The sequence below is a fragment of the Drosophila hydei genome, unplaced genomic scaffold (genome assembly GCF_003285905.1).
Source record: "Drosophila hydei strain 15085-1641.00,03,60 unplaced genomic scaffold, DhydRS2 tig00000283-arrow-arrow-pilon, whole genome shotgun sequence".
Taxonomy (NCBI): Eukaryota; Metazoa; Arthropoda; class Insecta; order Diptera; family Drosophilidae; genus Drosophila; species Drosophila hydei.
In genome coordinates, this window is record NW_022045702.1 from 342245 (window position 1) to 363107 (window position 20863).

Genomic DNA, 20863 nt, shown 5'->3' on the forward strand with positions numbered 1-20863 from the left:
TAATTGCCAATTGCAGCCGGCAGCGTGGCTCGATTTTGTTGCCTTTTGTTGACCTCTTTCAGTCCCGAGATGATCGGCCAATCGATCGACTGAGGCCAATCGATTGTGCTGCCTCGCAATCTTGGCCAAAACTAGTGAAGCTCGTAAAACCCAGAAATCAATAAACACAAAACTCTGCAAAGTCTTTTAAATACTCATTTCAAATCGGAGGCGTTTATGGCTGTCGGAGATAGAAAACACGACTAGGCACCGTTATAATTAGAATGTCGAATATTAAATACTCTAGCAAAGAAATATATTTAAATACAGACTCATTTCATTAAGAACTCGTATGATGCCAGGCGGACAAACCGATGCCTATAATAAAATTAAATTATTTTATTTATAACAAGAATTATAAATTTCTCAAATCATATAGATATAGATGAAAGATATTATTAATCGATATTCATGCAAAGTTAAAATATTTTAATTTCAGAATATATTTACAAGCGAATGCTTAGCCAACTCTGATTTATTCATTGGGTTCTTCTTCAAGACGTCACATAGAGCTTTAGGAATATGCAAATGGCCCAATTTAAGTGTGTTTGAATCTGTAACGCCTTAGCTATTCCTCAGGCTTATAATTAAGTGCAGATTTAATGTCCGGTTCATGCAGAGCAACAGCAAAACCAAAGGCCATTGGAAATTAAAAGAGAATTAATAGAATTTATATGCGAATGCCGTTAAAGGGGGCGCTGAGACGAACTCTAGCTCAGCTTCTGACAGCGATCAACGCATCGTCAGACCGGAGACGGCCACTGAGAGGGAGAGCGAGAGGGAGAGGGACAAGTAGAGGGAGGCTTAGACCGCGATGGAGACTGCTCTATTGCGCGCGCGGTTCTCGATTGTTGTATAAATAAAGAAGCATTTGCCGTAAACTAATTCATTTCAGAGCAGTCAACGCATCGAGAACGTTGTACCAAGAACTGTGATCCGCTAAAATGGTTAGTTTTGTATATAAGAATTATTGAATTGTGAAATCATTTCTTCTAATCCCATCGCTCTTTGGCAATTAGAAAGTCCTTGTGCTAGTTTTGTTCAGCCTGGCGCTGGTCGCCGCCGACGTTTCCCATCTGTTTGGCCACGAGCATCACCATCACCATCATGAGGAGCGGGCGCATCCTGGCTATAACTATGAACCACCGAGCATACCATTCGAGCTGCCAACACCAGCACCTGTTTACCTGCCCGTTAAGCAGCCCGAGGTGCCGCAGCCCACCTACTTGCCACCACAGCAGCCAAAGCCGACCTATCTGCCACCTACACCACCCAAACCAGTATATTTGCCGCCCGCACCACAAGTGCATGAAGTGCTGCAGCCTGAGACCTACTTGCCACCCACCCCAGTGGCGCCCACCTACGAGATACCCATACCATCATATGCCGCACCACTGGAACCGAACCACGTCTACCTGCCACCGCAGCAGATTGTGGAGCCACACAGCAACGATGGATACCACTACAATAAACCAGCTACGCCCTTCTTCTACTAAGCCAATTGTTTAAGCCAAGTTTGCCAACTGATATTACGCCATGTGTATATACCTAACTGTATCGCTCTATTTGTATTTGTAAATTGTCCAGTTAATTATTTAGTCTTCCATCGAATAAATAAATAAGTACCTAAATACATACAGTTGTGACCTTTGAATATGTTTAAAATATGTTTTAGAAGCGAGACCGAAACTAACTTGAAAATATGAAATATTTTTTCTGCCTGAGCTTCTCTATTTCTAGTTCTAAGAGAAGTGGAAAAACATGTTGCAGCTTATCTTTCTATGGGATCTTCTCCATATTGACAATTATATTTAACTCTGTTGAGTCATAATTTCTTCGAGTTGTGATAGCCATTTGCATTTTTAGAAATATGAAACATAAACTTAAGCTTTAAATGTGAACTTGAACTTGGGATTATGTAGCGAAAGTCTTCTGATCTATGCTGCTAGAGTTACCTATAAAATATGTCAGATTTATAATATTGTTAAGTATTAAACTTAAACTTTAACTTGTCAGCTTGGCGGGGAAACTCCAGCTTAAGATCTAATTACCTGCTTAGTTTGAGGGCCACGACAATATAATTATGCCTCATCGAATACCGCTGAATTTTTTATAATACTCGAACAACACATGCGCCATAAACCGTTTCGTGCGGCTTCAGTGTGGGCTGAGTCGGTCCAGGTTTTTGAGCTTTGCTCGAGTTTGAACACCCACTAGATGAAGGCGGTTCGTGATGGTATCAACAAAATTCTTCACATATTGCGTGTTGATTTATTGGGCCGTTTACTCATTTGTTAATTCGCGTGAGTAATTGAAGCCAAACAAGCTGCGATGCTGATTCGTTGTGGCACAGTACCCCCAATGGCGCTGCTGATTTATGGCACCCACAATCGCCGGCATTGTTGTCGGCCGCAAGGTGTGAAGATTCTGCCCGCCCTCCGTCCGACCAATTAACGCCCACATATCTGCGTGAAAGTGAAACCAAATGCGAACAGGAAATAAATAACGTTCACTGCCCGATCCGAGCTGGCACTTGCTTTGCGGCATTCGTTTTCAGTTCAGTTAAGTAGCCGAATAAGCTCAACGAGTCTATATGGAAATTGAGCATATGATCTAATACCGAATGAAACCAGTTAGCCACCCGCTCCACACGCCATCCTAGCAATATGCTAATTAATTAGATAATTTCGCTTGAATGACTTAAATGTTTTCATTTGCAGTGCTTACTGCCATCGGGTCCGTTTATATGCGAATACACATAGGTTATAAATTATATTTCAACCATCAGCGCAGTTCCTTAAGTCTCGCATTAAGCTGGTTGTTCCATTCGGCTTGCAACTGGTTTTCAACATAACGATTTGATTATTTTATGCAAGAATTTGCTAAGATGGCAAGCAAAAAGAGAAAGGCTGCTGCGAATTTCGAAGATTTCTGAAGAGAATTTCTAATATTCAGTAGGAATCGTAAGGCAACGGGCTGATAGATCCCATGTTTCCAATATGTTGAAGCCAAACAAAGGTTACAGCATTTATTATCTAAGCATGTTATCAAATGCCTAGCTTATATATAGACTTTTAGCAGTTTTTTGCCCATCTTGCATGTTCCTTTCAGGACTGTTGCTTGACCATTTCAATTCCGTTCCGCTATAAATAACTAAAACGAATTGAAGTCCACCATCGTTTATTAAAGTAAATGACAAATGCGACATAGACATGGTTATTATTATTATCATTAAAGAAGCGAGCCCAGGCGGAAAGTGTGACGAAAATGTTATCTAATTTCGAATCGATTATGATTGTCAAATACTTTTAGCCCCTTTTTAGCTATCTGCTCTTTAGTTAGCTCCATATTCAATTTAGATATATGATGAACACGCTTACACATTATAAGAAAGTTTTTATAAGTTTTTATTCGGGGTTGTATAAGCTTTAAACACGCGAAAGATAAATTGCGAGCGCTTCTTTGACGTTCGGCCAACAGCCTTGATCGCAATTACAACAGAAAATATTGCAACGGCCCACGCCGCAACACGGCCCAGGAAATTTACCATCGCCACATAATCCAACCGTACAAGTACTACTTCCAATTATACCGACTGCTTTTGGAAAATCCGAACATTTCGACATGGAATTTATCGTAAAGCTATACATAGCCATATTGCAGCAGTGTGCATTTCCACTCCACATCCACAGTGTCAAAAGTTGTATTAAAATAAATGCCCGATGCGCGTTAGACATCCTTCTTATTGTGGTTTAAGGAGTTTACTACATTTATTAACCGCAAATAGTGAGCCGAAGCGAAGAGCGTGACGAAAACATAGTCGAATTTATTGTATAAGTGCGGCGAATGGAAATGAACGAATCAATTATAGCTGAGAATATAGTTAACTTTTGACTGTTGATACGAATAGGTGATCCAATAGGTTTTCTCAAAGCGTGGCTATCAAGTTGAACTCACATGCAAACAGAACGCATCAGAATCAGTATCTGCCTACAGCGTACTGCCAGTTTTTTATTAGTGCAAGTTTTATTGTTTAAGACTATGGTCTAGCCAACGGGAAATACTTTTCAAAAAAGTCAATTTTTACTGTTAGTATGCCGTACAAACAGCCTCTATCATAAGTCTGCCGGGCGTAGTACTTTGGTATGCTGGTGGATAATCATGGCAAGCCCCACCCTACGGATGTGGAATATCTAAATTAACTCTTTGTTACAGCATTGCGCACGTGTCCCCTATGTCGCCAGAGGTAATGGTTGTATTAGAAACAATGATAGTCGCATCGTTGCTATTCCAGTCTGTTTCACGCAATCTCTAACCAAACCAATATTTGTCTCCCACTGCAGGAGAAATGTGGAACGATAATCCAATAAGTCCAGGTCACATCAATAATGCATGCTTCGAATCATTTGTGTGTGGCAACTATATTCAGATAAACTCAAGTATGCTGTCATTTTTATAACTTCCATAACAACGATAAATATCTTTTTTTTTGGCATATATTAAAAATTCAAAAATTTCGAACCGATATTCTATTCCCAAGCATACCAAAGTATATCAAATATCAGACATTTAGATAATTCTAAGTTCATACTTCATTTAGCTCGAAGCTATCTAATATTGTAATCTAAGTTATGGAATAATAATTATTAAAGATGTTATTAAGATTGTTGCCCATTTGAATATCATTAAGCAGAAGAAATCAATCGAAATTGGATTTGATTTGATAGAGCCACAGCCAATGAAAATTGATTTCGAAACCAAGGCAAATTTCATGAAAAATATTTTTCTGAAACGTATGTAAAGATCTCTGCCACATAACAAGAAAATCAATTCAAAAAGAATATTCGTAAAAGACTTGACTTCATGACAGACGTTCTCCGATCTACATAACTACTTCAGTTTATTGCAACCATAGCCAAAGATATAATTATTTTATTTTATTTTTCAAAGTGTAGTGCCAACTCTTAGGCTGTAGCGTTGCGGATCCTAAAAATATGCTACATCGAAAAGCTTTGCTGCATAACAGTTTGTAGAGATTGTCAATGTTATACTATTCGATTAAGTGAGATGAGTGAATAAGTTGTTTTAATCAATGATAAGGTGGGCAGATCATTGCAGAACACAGCGTTTATCATATTGTCACAGCGTCAATCAATTCGTCAATCAAGAGCACTTTGCCTAGTCAAGTCAAGTTGACTCTGCCGTTAGAAAGGCTCCCTAACTCATTTGTTTACACTTTTGGAGACGATCTAGCAGCAGAAGCAACAAATTAGAAAAAACCTGAGATCGTAAACCGGTTCATTTAATTTATTTTGAAAGTAGTTTAGTGAATTTGCGTCTTTACCGAGATCCAACTGTCGTTAAATATACAAAAAACCCCAGTTCTAAATAGTAACTAAGTTAAAGAGATGAAGTATTATAGTAGCCGAAAATTGCATAGAAATAATCAAGGTGGGCCATCTCTCTATACGTCTCCAGACAGCTTCCGTATGCAAATGGTACACGGTTCCCATAGAGACAAGTACGCAGAGATCTTCAATTGATTTCGTGATTAATGATGGCTTACTACTAGTCGGATGTCGGATGTCGGGCAGCTGGAAACGGGTAACGGGCAACGGCTGCCGAATACTGGAAATAAGAACCAATCTGTGTGCATTGTTCGACACATAAGGCATCTCCATATGGCTTGGCTTTGTTGGGCTGTGAATGCTATAATTAAAGTCATGCTTCGATATGGCGTATCATTCACAGACCTTGGCCCCACAAATATGAAACATTACCATACTCAAGAGCAATTTGTTGTTGTTATTTCTTTTACAAAATAATTTATTTCTTTTTTATTTATTTATTTTTTATTTATTTTGGAGTTTGCAATTCAACAATAACTAAATACTTCGATTTCGATTTCGATTTCGTCTTCCGAACTTCATTTGTCTCTTTGTACTTTTGATGTTTAGTGTTTGTATCGAGAGCATTTCGTGTGAAGAAACGCCTTTGATTAGGATTTGGTTAGATGCGATAGTTGCTGTAGAGAGTTTTTGTTTTTTTTTATATTTAATGTGTGCGTGGGTTAATGCTAACGGTTGCGATAGCAGTTCCATTTGCGTAGATAGTAGATGGTAGTAATAGTAGTAGTAGTAGGAGTGGGATTCAGGAACGGAAGTAGTTGGGTGGAAAGGCAGTGAAATAGGGAGAAAGAGAAGAAATATTGTGTGTAAATAAAAAACAGGCAAAAACATATTAGAAATCATATAGAAATTAGATATATTAAATAGACAAAAGTTAATTGCTAGGCATCGCCCCTCTCTAGTAGCGGCGCTGGCGATAGACGCGTCTTACATAGACTGGACGACGATACTGATAGCCGGCCTGGCTGCTGTACGCATGTCCTGCGACCTGCTGCTGCTGAGCGAATGGGGGCAGATACTGGGCACGCTGCTGGATCGACTGCTGGGCATAGGCGATGGGTTGGGCCACGGCAATGGGACGGGCGACGGGAATGGGACGGGCCACAGACACTTGACGGGGCAGGCCAATCACTGGACGGGGCACAGGCGCCACAGCCAGGTTCCGTTGCACATTTGGACGCGGCGCTGGGGCAGCTGGTGCTGGTTCATCGATGTCAATGTATTCCGGTTCGGGTGTCGCAATGTCCTGTGGATTGGGCCCCTGAGTGGCCGAATCGGGCAGCTGGGCAGCACTCGCACAGCCAAGCAGCGCCAAAGCAACAAACACGAAGAATTTCTGCCGGAAACAAGAGCAAAAATTGAAGTACACTTGAAATTGGATTGGTTCTCGCTGTTTTAGTCTATATTTAGCTTTAGCCTGGGCGCGAATGGAATGCAGACGAGTGCCCACTCGAGCCTGTCAGCTGGCAATGAAGTCGTACACTTGAACTGGAAGCACTTCAATACAATTCTTATTCTTATTCTTATTTTTATACACACACACGCACACGTATGGAAATGACTAGCCGAAATAAATATAATTTGCATTCGAGCTTGAGCACAATTTCTTGTCGTTGGTCCTTCGTTCACTGCGAGCACTCGTCATAATTCCTGCGAGGATCACATACCATTTTGTTAAGTTTAAATATGTTTTCGATTCGTTGGATTACGCAAAAAATTTCTCGTCCAGAAGCGCACGAGCAATTTACACTTAAGAAGTTCAAAGCACAAATGATGATGAGCTGGGCTGTTTCTATGAAATTTATACTATATCTGGCCCGTCCGGTTCGCTATGTGGGTCTAAGAGAAGCAGCGTAAAGCGACGACCGCCAAAAAATAAGAAACACACTCACACACGCACACACACATATACGGTGTTATAAATAAAGTAACAGCAACAGCAGCAGCAGAAGCAGCAACAGCAACAACGGCCAGTTGAACAACAACAGTAACTTTTAACAACATCAAACAAATTCAAATCAAAATTTAAATTATATAATACGATATTGGTTGGATAGAAACCGCAGCTAGAAGTGGCCGCATGCCCGAGCATCTGCCGAATTAGTAGACAATCACAATCACAATCACAATCACTTTGGTGTCGTCACGAGCCGTGACGCATCAGCGAAGAGTTCAAAAACAAAAGAAGATAGTTTGACCATTTAAGAGTTCAACTCGATCACACACACACACACACACACACACTCTCTCTGTCTCTCTCACGCACTCTCTTTCTCTGTCATTCACATTTCGACTCTCTTAAGTGCTGCGCTGTGCTTGGCACGGCTCGTGGCTCAATTGGAGTTCGCTGCCTAAGTCTTTTGTGCTATTCTCGCTCTTCGCTCCAATTTGCATAACATTTTGTAAGAATAATATTTTTGGCCAACACTTCGATGAAGTATAGCCCTCTAATTATGCAGACATTTTTGTTATTTGTTGTTGTCTTAATTTACTGCCTCATAAATCTGCATAATTAGGGGCGTGCCGCTTGTTTTGTCACACTCGCTCACAACTGGCTTACATGGCATTAGATTTATCTGCTATAGCAACACATGATGTGTAGATTGTCTTGCTCGTACAATTGTTTGTCTGCTCACTTGACCTCTGCTGCAAACTAATAACAAATTTAACGGCTTTCAAGCAAACAAATATCATTTCCGTTTAACAAATATAAAAATGAAGAAACCAAAACCAAACATAAATAAAAAAAAAACATTTGTGTGGGGGAAATACATTCACCTGGTCTGAATTTGAGCTCTTGATGTCGCTGCTTTTGGCATCAAGGCTGGAGTGGAGGAAATGCCACTGAGCTGGCCTAAAGTAAGTTAGAACTTCGTTTACTGGTTTCGCGTTCTAACTGGGTGTGACATCATGCCGCCTTTCACTTGTGCGGCGGAGGCTGTGCGCCTTGATTAATTGAATCTTTGTCATCGCAAAACATGAGCAGACAAATTCTTAACAAATAGTCAACCAGCTGCACATAGTTGCGAAACAATTTATCGATATTTTTACGGTTATTAGAAAATTGAAAAGTAATTAATAACGACTTTGTTGGCATATTAAATTTCAAGTCAAGAAACTAAGCGGCGATAAATCTGCCATTAGCTATGGATCCATGTGGACGACCAGAGGCGACGTGACGCGACGCGTCGCTTGCGGGCTGCTTGCGTCAATATTTTGTTCATATTTTAATTTGGCTTTATTCGTTTCTCGATTCGATTGTCATTTTATATGGAAAACGGAAACTAAACGAAGGCAGTTGCCGATACATCGGTATCAGTGGCATAAATCTGTGGCAGGGCGTGGCAGATTTATTGAGTTGTTGTGAATTGAATAGGATGGCAGTTTAAAAGAAATACAACCTATTTTTATATATTTTATGGCAGCAATCATCTAATATGAATATGTTTATCATTTCATCTTCTGCCATCTTTGACAGCACCGGAACCAAAACACAAACGTTGCCAGCCAAATTAGCATAGTCAAAGCATGGCAGGGTAGAACCGGTACGAACCAATCACAAAATCAAAGAAAAACCGAATTTAAAGCCGTGAGCTGCCTTAAATGCCGGCAATCGATACATGTGCTTCAAATTTATTATATTTATGGAGTTAAAAGTGTCGCATCATTAGCTGAACGCACTAAAAGCTGGTCGAATTGAAGCCGCCCCAAAAAAGAAGTCTAGCCTCGACTCAATTGGTCAACTCCCCAACTCAGCTAATTATAATGATTAAAGCGAGGCGTGACAATAGTTTCAGCTAGTATAGTATACACGTGTCTAGATAGCGATAGAGTATACGACCTGTTGGCCAAGATGCCATAACGGCGAGAGCAACAAAAGAAGGAGCATTAAGCCAAACATAAAATGCTGATGATGCCGAAGCCGTACTGAATACTAGCCAATTCCCACGTCTACAAATTTGTTTTGTGAGACACGCCTCGTTCTGCGACGGCTGCCGGTTGTTTTCGCTTTTAATTTTGCATTTGAATGAGCCGTGTAAATACCAACAAGACTTATAAAATTTGCATTGGCCGAACAAAGTCATCGAGCGGTTTATCGCTATTGTCCACACAGATAGAGCAGCGTTTGTTTTTCTTTAACATTTCAATCGGATGTCGGCGCACAAGGCGTATACGCAATGCCAAATTAAGTTGCTATAGCTGGCGTTAGCGCTTCTTCTTTGCGCATCTTTAGCATAAATTGACAATTGACTGCGAACCACAAGAGCCCATAAATTAAGCGAAGCTGCAAAAATTACACAATTTATATCATGTTGCAGTCTTCGCCAGCCTTGGCCAAAAGCATATCAAATTAAAATTCTTTAGCTAGCGAATTAGCCAAGCTGTTCATATACAAATATGTGCTATTGTTGCTGTTGTTATTGTTGTTGTTGTTGTTGTTGCTGACCCGCTCCTGTCAGCCACTTTGAAGTGATTTTGTCAAGTGTCCAAAACAATGAATCGTAAATAACTGACATGTTTCCGCACATTCACCAACGCAGCAGCTCGCATTAGCATTATAAATATTCAATTAAATATGAACAAAGTTAAGCAGAAGCACCAAGCAACGAAGTGCTCCATACACTAACTCCATTTGGATAGAAGAAAGATATAACTAGAGTTAATGCAGTCGGAGGACATGTCTTAGTGAATGTACTAAAAGTAATGTACTGTAAGGACTCTTAGTCGTGGAAGACAAATTTTATTAATTTACATTTTTATATATTTTTTTTTTTTTTGAAAATTTAGAAACCATCTGAAAATTCATTAGTTCTATTTTTTATTAATATTAAATAAAATGCTTTAATAAAAAACACATTTATTTTTTTTAGCTCAAATATTAACATTATAACTAAAAGAAATTGAATTCAATTTTATAAATATATATGAGAAATATCTTTCTTGGTACTTTAAAAAATAAATAAATTATTGCAAACAGTTTCTAAGAATTCTATGATGCGTTTAATATATTTATTGTATTCACAATATTAATATTAATATATTTATTGTATATATATTGTTGTATATAACTTTTCATTTTATTGGTAATAAATATAAATTAAAAACTCATTAAATTGAAATAAAAATTTAATATAATTAGCAATTTTTTAAAGTATTTTTATATTTTTCTATTGAAACTTAAGGATTAAATTAAAAATGCTGCACTAAAAACTGTATTTTATTTTGTTAATATTAATAAACATTTATGCATATAAATATTTTATTTATTCTACTCCAAATTTAAGCCTTGAATTTGAACTTTGTCCGCTTTAAACGAATATTTCTGCTATCAGAATAAAATTTAATTTTATGCAACTTGCGGCTCTGCGACGCAGAAACTTCGAGAACAGAACAGATTTACCCTTATCAAATAGTTTTAAGTGTACATTCAGTTCGCATAGCTCTTAATCAAAGCAAGTCGTAAGCATTTAAAAGTTATTGGAGTATTTCATAAAGTTGGCATTTGTGCTAGCAAACGGATAGTTAGGCAGGCAGACTTGTAGAATGTGTTGAGCACTCGAGTGATTTATAAATGCTTCAATAAAGTTTATTTAAATAGCTGCTCGAGCAAATAAACAAATGTTACGCATTATTTCCGCCTCCGCATTCAGCTCAACATAGATTTAGCAAGATTTTCAGCCATTCGAGCCACTGGAACAGTTCTTTTTATGTCTTGTTAATTCCTCTTCCTAAATGTCACAGCTTTATTTTCTTTTTGATTCCTCCATTTCGATTCCCGTTCTTGATGGCGACACGCGCGCTTTGTGAAAGTCTGATCCACAGATGCTAAAATTAAATTGGCAACAGAGAATTCATTATGCAAATGAGACGTAGATCGAACGATCCAGCATAGAACTGCGCGCCAGCGCCGCTAAGCTGAATCTAATCGTTATTTAACTTAGTAATTAGCTATTATATATATATAGCTTTAAAAATAAAAACATAATAAAACTTGATAATTATGGTGGCAGCTGCCCGTTGGCCAGCCAATTCGGCGATGGCCAAGACGCTTAACAATTTAGCACCTTTAACGCAGCGCGGCTCGTGCCGCCGTTTGACACTTTGAACTTCTGCATCGGCACATTGAACAATTGACAATTGATAGAGGTAGAAAATGCTTGAGCCGAAACTCGTTTGATCTTCATTCATATTTTTGTTTTGGCGGTGACAAATCTAGTTCATAGCTTAACATGAGCTGCCACTGATAACTATCGATCTAACCCGTTCTCGCAGCACTTAGCCAAGAAAAAACTCGTTGATTTAAATGTTTATACTTATTTATCTGCCATTCAAGTTAATTTGCACAAATGCAAATTTCCTTTATCTGCGTCTAAGCATCTGCCAGAACTCGTTTTCTGTTTTTAGCTAAGACTAACACGTGACGTGGTTTGGCGGGCAAAGCTAAGACTGATCCCGCCACAAAGTCTGGCCAAGACCGCGCTGCTGTAAAAGTTCTAAGCCAAGCAGTGTCAATGGCCCAGCTAATTGCTGCTGTAAAGATATATAAGCCCGGTGTATCTGTGTGTGTGTGAGTGTATGTGAGTGTGTGCGTGTGTGCGTGTGTGGATTAAAAGATAAGTAACTGCTCTGACATTGTTTCGCTTTAGCTGCGCTTTATTTGGCTAAGGCTTTGTTTGCCTACGTCTGTGCATCTTATAAATGACTTGAATGCTACTGCTGCTGCTGTTGATGCGGCTGTGTGTGTGTAAGGCCAAGGTTAAAATTTGTAAAGAGATTGTAAACATTGGATAATTTAATTTTTCTGGTGGTTTCTTTCAGCTCGCTCGCTGCTCGGTGCCTCATTTGCATTTGATTTGTGTTTGACACGTCTTATGGATTTTTCTTTGACAAGTGCCTGTCAGTGGCTGGAGGCCCTCACGGCGCACGACCCACATTGTGGCTACATTATTATTATTTGTGTTGTTGTTGTTGTTGGTGGTGGTTAGCTCCAGTTGAACCGCTGCACAACGCACATTTGACGTGCCGTTAATTGTTTCACGACTCGATTCAGAGCAGTAGCCGGTTTCCGGCCCGTCGACAAAGTTTTTAACAGCATTTGCGTGACAAAAGCCACCCAGAGGCATTATGAATGGTTCACTCTATATATGGTTCACATACATATACATAAATATATATATATATATATATCTGTTGCTATATATATATTTATAATTGTCAATGTTCAGAGATCTGTGATCTGCTTGGGCTTTGTAAATATTTTAATTGAATTTTAATAGCCTAACAAAATGTTTTTGTGCGCCTTGATATTATGGAAATCGTTGTTGGAAAACCAAAACCAAATCGAAACAATTGCAAGAGCTTATAGGCCGCCCGTATTTGTGTATCAATGTTTATTTTTTAAACAATGGCTCAACTAATAAGCCGCTGTTCACAAGCCGGGAATATGGCCATTATTAATTGCCAAATTTTTCATTTTTTGCCGCTAAACGATTTTGTTCGCGCTTCGGTTATAATTCATAATTCGCAGCTGCCAATTCTCGCTGCTGTTGTTGTTGTTGTTTTTTTTTTTTTGTTTGGAACTGCTACTTAGAAAAGATATTGATTTATTTGCAATCACTTGAACGCATAGAAGGTTAATTGTGGTTAAACGTCTATAAAGCAATTGATTAATTTGCAGCTAATGCGCTGCAATTGTGCAGAAAAAAGCGCGTGAGCGTTTTCTGTATTTGTATTTCTGTTAATATCAGCTAATTACAATCGAATCACAAGGAAGTGGGCTGCATTAATTAAATGAAATTAGCTTAACTGTGAATGGAGTACAAAAATACTTATTTAATGGCAATCGAGTCCTTGTTTCTTATAAAGAATATTTAACCGCTTCTTATAGCTAAGATGTCCAAGAGTTTTGATATATGTAGAGCAAAGGCATAGCTGCTTGATCACTTAAAACGGAATTTAAACACAAAAACGTAAAAGTGGATTATTTTTATTAGAGTATAACAACTTTGAGTTGCCAACACTGTTTTTTTTGCCAATTCATTTAATAGCTGGTAATTGATTTTTATTGAGATTAAGTTGACATTTAACAATTAAGCTTACAAATTGTTGAAATTAGTTATTAAATTAATGATTTTATTTGTCAAACTTATTCTGCACTTCGTCCAAATTATGGCGCACAATGCAGTAGCCAATTTATGGCTGAAAGGAGATGAAAATAATCAAAGGTTTCGCGCTTGGAGTAAGGATAATCCACAAGCTTCTATCGAAGCATCATTACATCCACTGGTAATTAATGTTTGGAGTGCTTTAAGGGCTGGTCCATATGTCTCAGAAAATGGGGTTGCTCATAAATGTGATGATTTAATAAAGGCTCTTTAACAGATATTTTTTGGGGGAACTTTTAGTAAATTCTCTCATTTTACATATTTTTTTAAAGACTTTTAGAAATGCTAATAAAGCTTACAATATTTCAGGCAGGTTTTCTAAGCTTCACAATGGTCAAGCATTGTATTGACTGCCATAAACAGTTCTGAAATCGCTTTCTTAACTATTTGGTAGACAAAGCCCAATACAGAATCTAAATAGGGAATCTGCCCATTGTTAATTTGTAATTTAACTTTAAATTAAGCCGTTCAAGCCGTGTTTTCAAATTAGTTGAGGCATAATCTGGCTAGCTCCAAGACTGAGAGCGCTTGAGATAAACGGTCAAGAGATGCCCATCCAAGGGCCAAGGTTAACAGATTTCTATCATAGCCATGACAAAGCTTAGAAAAATGGTTGATTCAATAAAATATTACGTATTAATTTTATAATTAATATAATAAATAAAAAATAATTAATTTAATATTTAAATTTTATAAATAAAAATAAAAAGAAATAAGTTGAATAAATCTGCGCCTGCAAATTTTGATTATGCTGACAGTCCATTTGCATATCTGGAACTGTGTCGCCCAATAAGTTCTGAGTTTCTCTGAAACCAGTCGTCTCCCTTCGCCTTGTTTTGCATAATATTTATTTATAATTTGTCATCATTTCCCTAACTAACTGCTTTATATCTGTAGTATTTTGCTCAAGCAGCTTTTAACGATTCATTCATAACAATTTGTTGTATTCAAAGCAAGTTCACTTTCAAAACAGCTCGGATTCCAACCTTAAGCAGCAACTAAAGCTGTGCAGTGGCTTAAACAATTAACTTAAAGCTTAGATTTTTCAAAAGTTTCAGGCATACTTCTAGGCTTGAGTTAAGCAACATTTGTTTTTAGCACAATCCAAACACAAAATACACGCAATCATGATTGAGCTAACGAATTTCATGCGTGGCTGACTTTGAAGCATATTTGTTTTTGCCAGCTGCTGTCCGTTCATATGAACGGACTATTTCATATAAGTTATCAGCCAGGCCCGTCTACACAAATCATCATACGCAATGTTTGTTTGTGTGTTAAAAAAATGTAAAGTGCGTTGCTGACTGCTGAATGTTAGGTGCTGGCTGCTGCTGTCTGCTGGCTACTATTGCTTCTGTAAGTTTTGTTGTTGGTTTTCAGTTTTTGTGTTATTTGTTCGGCCAGCCCGAATTGTAGAAATCCGCAGAATTCTGTGCCAAGGGCAATTTCGCCTTTGATTGATTTACAAGAGGCGTTGCCCTGCGAAAATCTGATTTCGTTTGTTGTTCGCTGCGGGCTAACGTTGCGTATACGTAATTAGAGAACATGACGAAACGGTTCTGCCATGGTACCTGCCGCATCGATTAAGTCATAATTATAATTTGTCTGTTAACAAATAAATTTGATTAGCTACATGACTCAAAAATAAGAAGTGAGATTAATATGCGCGCAGATAAAAAACATTTTGCCGCTGGGCTAAGCTAGATGGATACATCAGCGCAGAGAAGAAATACAGAGATCGATTCGAATAAGGCATTTTTTCTGTATTGTATTAGTTATTCATTTACTGTTCAAATTATTTACATTTGCGTGTTAAACGCTGGCTGACTACGCCGGCATATGAATAACTCGTTTGGGAAATTACACCCGGATGGACAGAGAGCGTCATACTCGGGCTTTGTCTCAAACTGTGCTCCGGCTTGGCATAGCTGTGTCGTTACATAGAATTGGATAAGGTCATTTGATGAACTAATGAACTTGTTCTGAGCCGAGCAGAGACAATGAATCTCCCAACTAATCAGCACAATGCGTGCCGAATCTTTTGACATGCCGCAAAAATCTCAATAGCTGTAATCATAAATCAAGCAAAAACGCTAGCTACAAGCTGCCTGTCCGCCACAATCTGCAGCTGCAGCCACAAAGAGACATCAAACCAACAGGTAGGAATAGTCTAGCCGAGCATACGCGACCGTCAAATACCTAGCTATGTGACAAAAATGTATGGGACTAGAGCATATAATAAAATAGTCCTCATACACCTCCTTTATCGACTAGCAAATGAAGTCTTCTTATCAAAGACATGAAATATTTATGCTAATAGAGCATTTATAGTCCGTTGTCTGTCTTTGATAATCGATATTTATCGATTTCACTAAATTCACAATTGAAAATATATTTTTTATATAACACAACATAAACTAAGACTTGTTCTATAAAAATTCTGTCTTGCAAACTCTCAGCTCGAGTTGTTAATTATTCAACAATTTTTATACCCCATGCTTAGCCAATCACATGATTTACAGGGTATCAGAAAAATACATAAATCACACCCGAGAGAGACACTCGTTAAGACGTTAATCAAAAGCAATCCAGTGGGTCGCGACGAAGGGCGCGTGTCTTCGTCAGCTCCCAGCATCAGCCAGTAGAGCCCAGCTCTGTGTCCAGCTGCAGCTACAGCCATTCCGAAGGCCAAATGCCTCTAATGCTTATGTAATTATGTATGTGTGTTGGCGTGTGGAACAAAGCCCTGTGGCAGCCAGAGCATTGCACAACCAGTTGCAGTTGCAGTTGCACTTTTTCGGGCGCCAAAATGAGAAGCTTAATGAACAAAGCAGCTACAATTTATTGACTAAGCGCCTGACATATGAACAGATTGACTAAATGACTAAGTGATTGAATGACTGATGGACTGATTGACTGATGAACTGGCTGACAGCTGGTGGGAATTGAGTCGTCGTCGTCGTCATCAGCATCATTGAGAGCAACACAAGTGATTCGCTCGACTCGCTTCTATTGATTTTGTCGCCTTGAATGCGTGCCCAAGTATGGCGTTAACAGCTTGCACCACTGCACCACTCTAGTGCTATTTGTGGATTTATGTATTTATGGATTTACAAAGCAATTTGATAAACATTAAACGCTGTTTGAGTTTCCGCCTATGCAGCTCCATCTATAACTGCAACTATTGCATCGCTGATTGATTTGACCCGACTGCCGGCCGGCGGCTGTTAATGCACTTGAACCGCTGATATTTTCAGCTGGCTTCTCGCCATCCATCTTGAACGCGTCAGCAGCTGTCAAAAAACGGAGGCCAACCACTGGACCAACCGACCAAGCGACTCGTAATTGGTTTTGGTGTTTAGATTTTACTTTATTTGGAAGCGATGCTTTACAAAGGTTTCTTTACAAAGTGTACCCTAAAAAGTCCGGCGGGTGGGTGCGGGGGCTCTAGTAATTGGGTCCAGAAAGCTTTACGCTAAGAATACTAAGAGTGTAAGTATGTGTGTGTCTGGGTGGTTGGCAGCATCTAGAAGGTAAACGGCTTGGCAGGCTTGTTGTAGTTGTAGCCATCGGGTCCCAAGGAACCAGCGTCCGTGGGTGGTCCGGGTGGACCAGGTGGTGCCGGTGGGCGTGGCTGGTAAGTGGGCGGCGCTGGTGGGCCAGAAGGTGGAGGACCATACTCCTGGGTAGGTGGTGCAGGCGGTGCTGGTGGCCGTGGCTGGTAAGTGGGTGGTGCGGGCGGACTAGGAGGAGGAGGAGGAGGACCATAGCCGGGAGTAGGTACTGGAGGAGCTGGCGGAGATGGAGGCCGTGGCTGATATGTCGGCGGTGCTGGTGGTGCAGGTGGGCGTGGCTGATAGGTAGGTCCGGGAGGTGGCACGTAACCGGGTGTCGGTGCAGGTGGTGCAGGTGGTGCAGGTGGACGTGGTTGATAGGTGGGTGGTGCGGGTGGGCTAGCTGGCGGTGGGCGTGGCTGATAAGTGGGCGGTGGTGGGAGACCAGATGGGGGCAAATACTCAGCGCCAGGTTGCTGCGGACGCGGTGGCTGGGGGCTTGGTGGTTGTGGACTTGGTGGTTGGGGACTTGGTGGTTGAGGGCGCGTCGGTGGCGGGCCATACTCGGTCTGTGGCGGAGGTGGTGGAGGACGCTGCGGAGTGGGACGTGGTTTGGGCAGCTGAGGTTGATCAGGCGGAAGATATTCCGGACCGGCGGGTGGTGGTGGTGGAGGCTGAGTCTGTGGAGGACCATAAGACGGACCCGGAGCTGTAGGCTGTGGCTGTGGCTGCGGACGCGGTGGCTGAGTTTGCGGTGGTCCGTATGAAGGGCCCGGAGCCGTGGGTATCGGTCGTGGCGGTGGACGCGGAGGTTGGGTTTGGGGCGGTCCATATGAAGGACCTGGTGCTGTTGGCACAGGTTGTGGCGGCTGGCGAGGTGGCTGCGTTTGAGGTGGTCCATAAGATGGTCCGGGAGCAGTAGGCTGTGGCTGCGGTGGTGGGCGCGGCGGTTGCGTCTGCGGTGGTCCGTAAGAAGGACCAGGAGCTGTTGGCACAGGCTGCGGTGGCGGGCGTGGTGGCTGCGTCTGTGGCGGACCATAAGAAGGACCCGGAGCTGTAGGCGCAGGCTGCGGTGGCGGACGTGGTGGTTGCGTCTGCGGCGGGCCATAAGATGGTGCCGGTGCCGAAGGACCTGGTCCGGGAATCACACCCGTATCCTCAATGCCATTGCCCGTGGGCGGAGGCGGAAACGGCTGCGACGGCTGCTTATAATGATATCCATCCTCGCGCAAATCCGTGTCCAGATGCGAAACATCCGCAGAGACGCCGGCCGCAGCTAGCACCGCCACCAGGGCCAACAGAAGGCGCTGCGAGAGGAACAACAAGAGGCACAATAAAAACCTAGATCAATCCGCGAGCACCACTCTTGTCCACTCACCATGCTGGCTGACAGATTGGTCGCGGCTGCTCACAGTTGAGTGCAAATTGGAAATGAAACACAAAACGTTAACCGAACGAACAATTGAGAGACTTGGAAACTGGAGACTGGGTGCAGAGCGAAGCTAGCGACGTCTTCGTTGCAAAATCAGAAAATCGAATGATGCCCATATGTTCTCCCTTGGCGAATTTATACCGCAGCAGCCCCTACGCCAGCTGAGCGGCTCCATGGACGGGGGCCCCCAAATGCTTTTCACTCGGCTAACAAGTTTCGACTCACCGACGAGACGAGACGAAGCGAAGCTTGGCTCAGGCAGCGTCATCGTCGTGATGCTGCAACCTTTGTTAGTTATAGATGTTGCTTTTGTTGCCACTGTTGTTGTTGTTGTTGTAGCTATTACGATGCCTGGTAATCATCGACGATTGTAAGTCAATAACAACGCGTACCAGTTAGTTTTTATCGAAGTGCTTAGGGTTTTTATGGCGTTCGGCCCTGGTTAGAAGGTGTTAAACAGGAACCATACTTACGATCCAGCTGCTCGTCAGCTCATAGGCGCAGATATATATAAATATTGTATAGACAGATGACAACGTGTGGGTGCGAAATACCTAAGCATTTGCATATTTTTAGACATTTGCGAATCATAGCCAAAGTTGGTTAAACAACCGAATCGTGCCTTCAATAAAACGGCAAATGCTTTCTGACATATCTCTCTCGGTGTGTGTGTGTGTGCATTTACTGTTATTTATTATATTGGCAACAATTGTATAGCTTATTTAAATTGACAGCCGCCCAGCTGGTGCATAAATATTATGCCAATATCAATTAATTAATAAGCCAATTAGCTAGGCGGGTTACGCGGCGAATGCGCAATGCGCTGAGCCAGTTTTCTTTTAGTTTGTGTTTGAATACCCAATTGGCAGCTGAATGCATATAAATGGGTATATTGTTTATCAGCTAAAATACGTGAAACAGAGAAACAGAGATTCGCATGTGCAACAATATATAACACGAGGGTAATATGAAAAGTTTATGGCACATAAAAGACGCATTCTTGATGTTTTTTTAAGAGTTACGTAAGTGTAAATAATAATTAAGGACTTAAAACTATTTATTATATTAATAAATTGAAATGTAATAAATAAAACAATCTATGACATTAAATTTTGAGTGAAAGAAGGATCGGTTGGTGCTTATAAGAAGTAATTTGAAACACCTACTAATACAAACTCCAGAATCATAAACATCATACTCTTTGAAGACATATGGACCAATGACTCCATCAGCCCATAAAGCAGATCAAAGAGCAAGCCTCAGTGTTTCGTTAATAGCTCGAGGATTATTCTCAATACATGCAACAATTCTACTTATATGCGTATCAATTCAACCAAAGACGGCCTTCATCATTAGGCCATAAAATGTACGAACTGCACAATAAGTTTGACAAACAGAACCATTATCAACAATTTGCAACCATTGCTATGGTGTACATTTTACAAATAGTAAAATGTCTTACCAGGCGCCACAAAAGCCAACTTTCGGCTGTTAATTGAGCTATCAAATAAAGCAGCGCTGCCAGCTCAAAGCTGCACAACTCTAAAAAAACTACTTATATGTCACATTGCATGACTTAGTTTTAGTGTATGAAAACCACTAAGTGCAGGAGTATCCATTCCTGCGGCAGTTTCCCTAGTTTGCTTTATCTTATGAGCTTATTATAAGCAAGAAATGCAGAGAACCGAATACTGTTAACCTGGTTAAGCGATTCCTCAGAAATATTGCTTAATTCAGCTCAAAGTTTCCGTATTTAGATTTTCCTTAAATATTTGAAAATAATATTTCCTTTTACCTAACGAATAGGAAAATAAACACATTTTTAAATAAATTGTTCATGGTGTCAAGCATGTGTACAGGGTATCCACAAGCCAGCCTCGTGCTAGCTTGTTTGTGTTTGTTTGTTTTTGTTTTTTTATTAATTAACTTTGCATTTTTATTGGTTTTCGTGTTGTTTGGCTTTGCTGTGGTGTACTGTCTACAGGTTTTTATGTGTGTTTGCTGTGGTTTTTCAATTTTATTTTTCATTTTTCATTTGAAATTTGAAGTTCGATATTTGAAATATTTTGGTTTTTAATCTTATGGCAACTCATTTTGGGTGTTTTCATAGTTTGTTGTGCGTGAAGCATTTACAAATTGTGTTTAGTTTTTAATCTTAAATACGTTTGCTTAACCTTCTAACATAACAAGTTGAAAACACTCCCGCTGCTGTCACTGTTCATTACGGCTTAAACTAAACCAATTCTATTATTTATTAGTCGTACA

The 20863-nt window shown here is 40.3% G+C and overlaps 3 protein-coding genes across 3 annotated transcripts; 1 reads left to right on the forward strand and 2 right to left on the reverse strand.

Moving 5' to 3' along the window:
• Positions 1-917: 917 nt before the first annotated feature.
• Positions 918-1633, forward strand: LOC111591927 (proline-rich extensin-like protein EPR1). The gene is made up of 2 exons (XM_023303857.2): positions 918-986; positions 1059-1633. Exons 1-2 carry the CDS (start codon positions 984-986, stop codon positions 1533-1535), a joined length of 480 nt encoding a protein of 159 aa, XP_023159625.1. The 5' UTR covers positions 918-983; the 3' UTR covers positions 1536-1633.
• A 4712-nt stretch (positions 1634-6345) lies between these two features.
• LOC111591929 (translation initiation factor IF-2) lies at positions 6346-7189 on the reverse strand. The gene is made up of 2 exons (XM_023303859.2): positions 7115-7189; positions 6346-6783 (listed from the first exon to the last, which is right to left on the reverse strand). The coding sequence occupies exons 1-2, from the start codon at positions 7115-7117 to the stop codon at positions 6346-6348; spliced, it is 441 nt and encodes a 146-aa protein (XP_023159627.1). The 5' UTR covers positions 7118-7189.
• Positions 7190-16967: 9778 nt separating this feature from the next.
• On the reverse strand, positions 16968-18704 carry LOC111591912 (extensin). The gene is made up of 2 exons (XM_023303834.2): positions 18545-18704; positions 16968-18473 (listed from the first exon to the last, which is right to left on the reverse strand). Exons 1-2 carry the CDS (start codon positions 18545-18547, stop codon positions 17139-17141), a joined length of 1338 nt encoding a protein of 445 aa, XP_023159602.1. The 5' UTR covers positions 18548-18704; the 3' UTR covers positions 16968-17138.
• Between the last annotated feature and the right edge of the window lie 2159 nt (positions 18705-20863).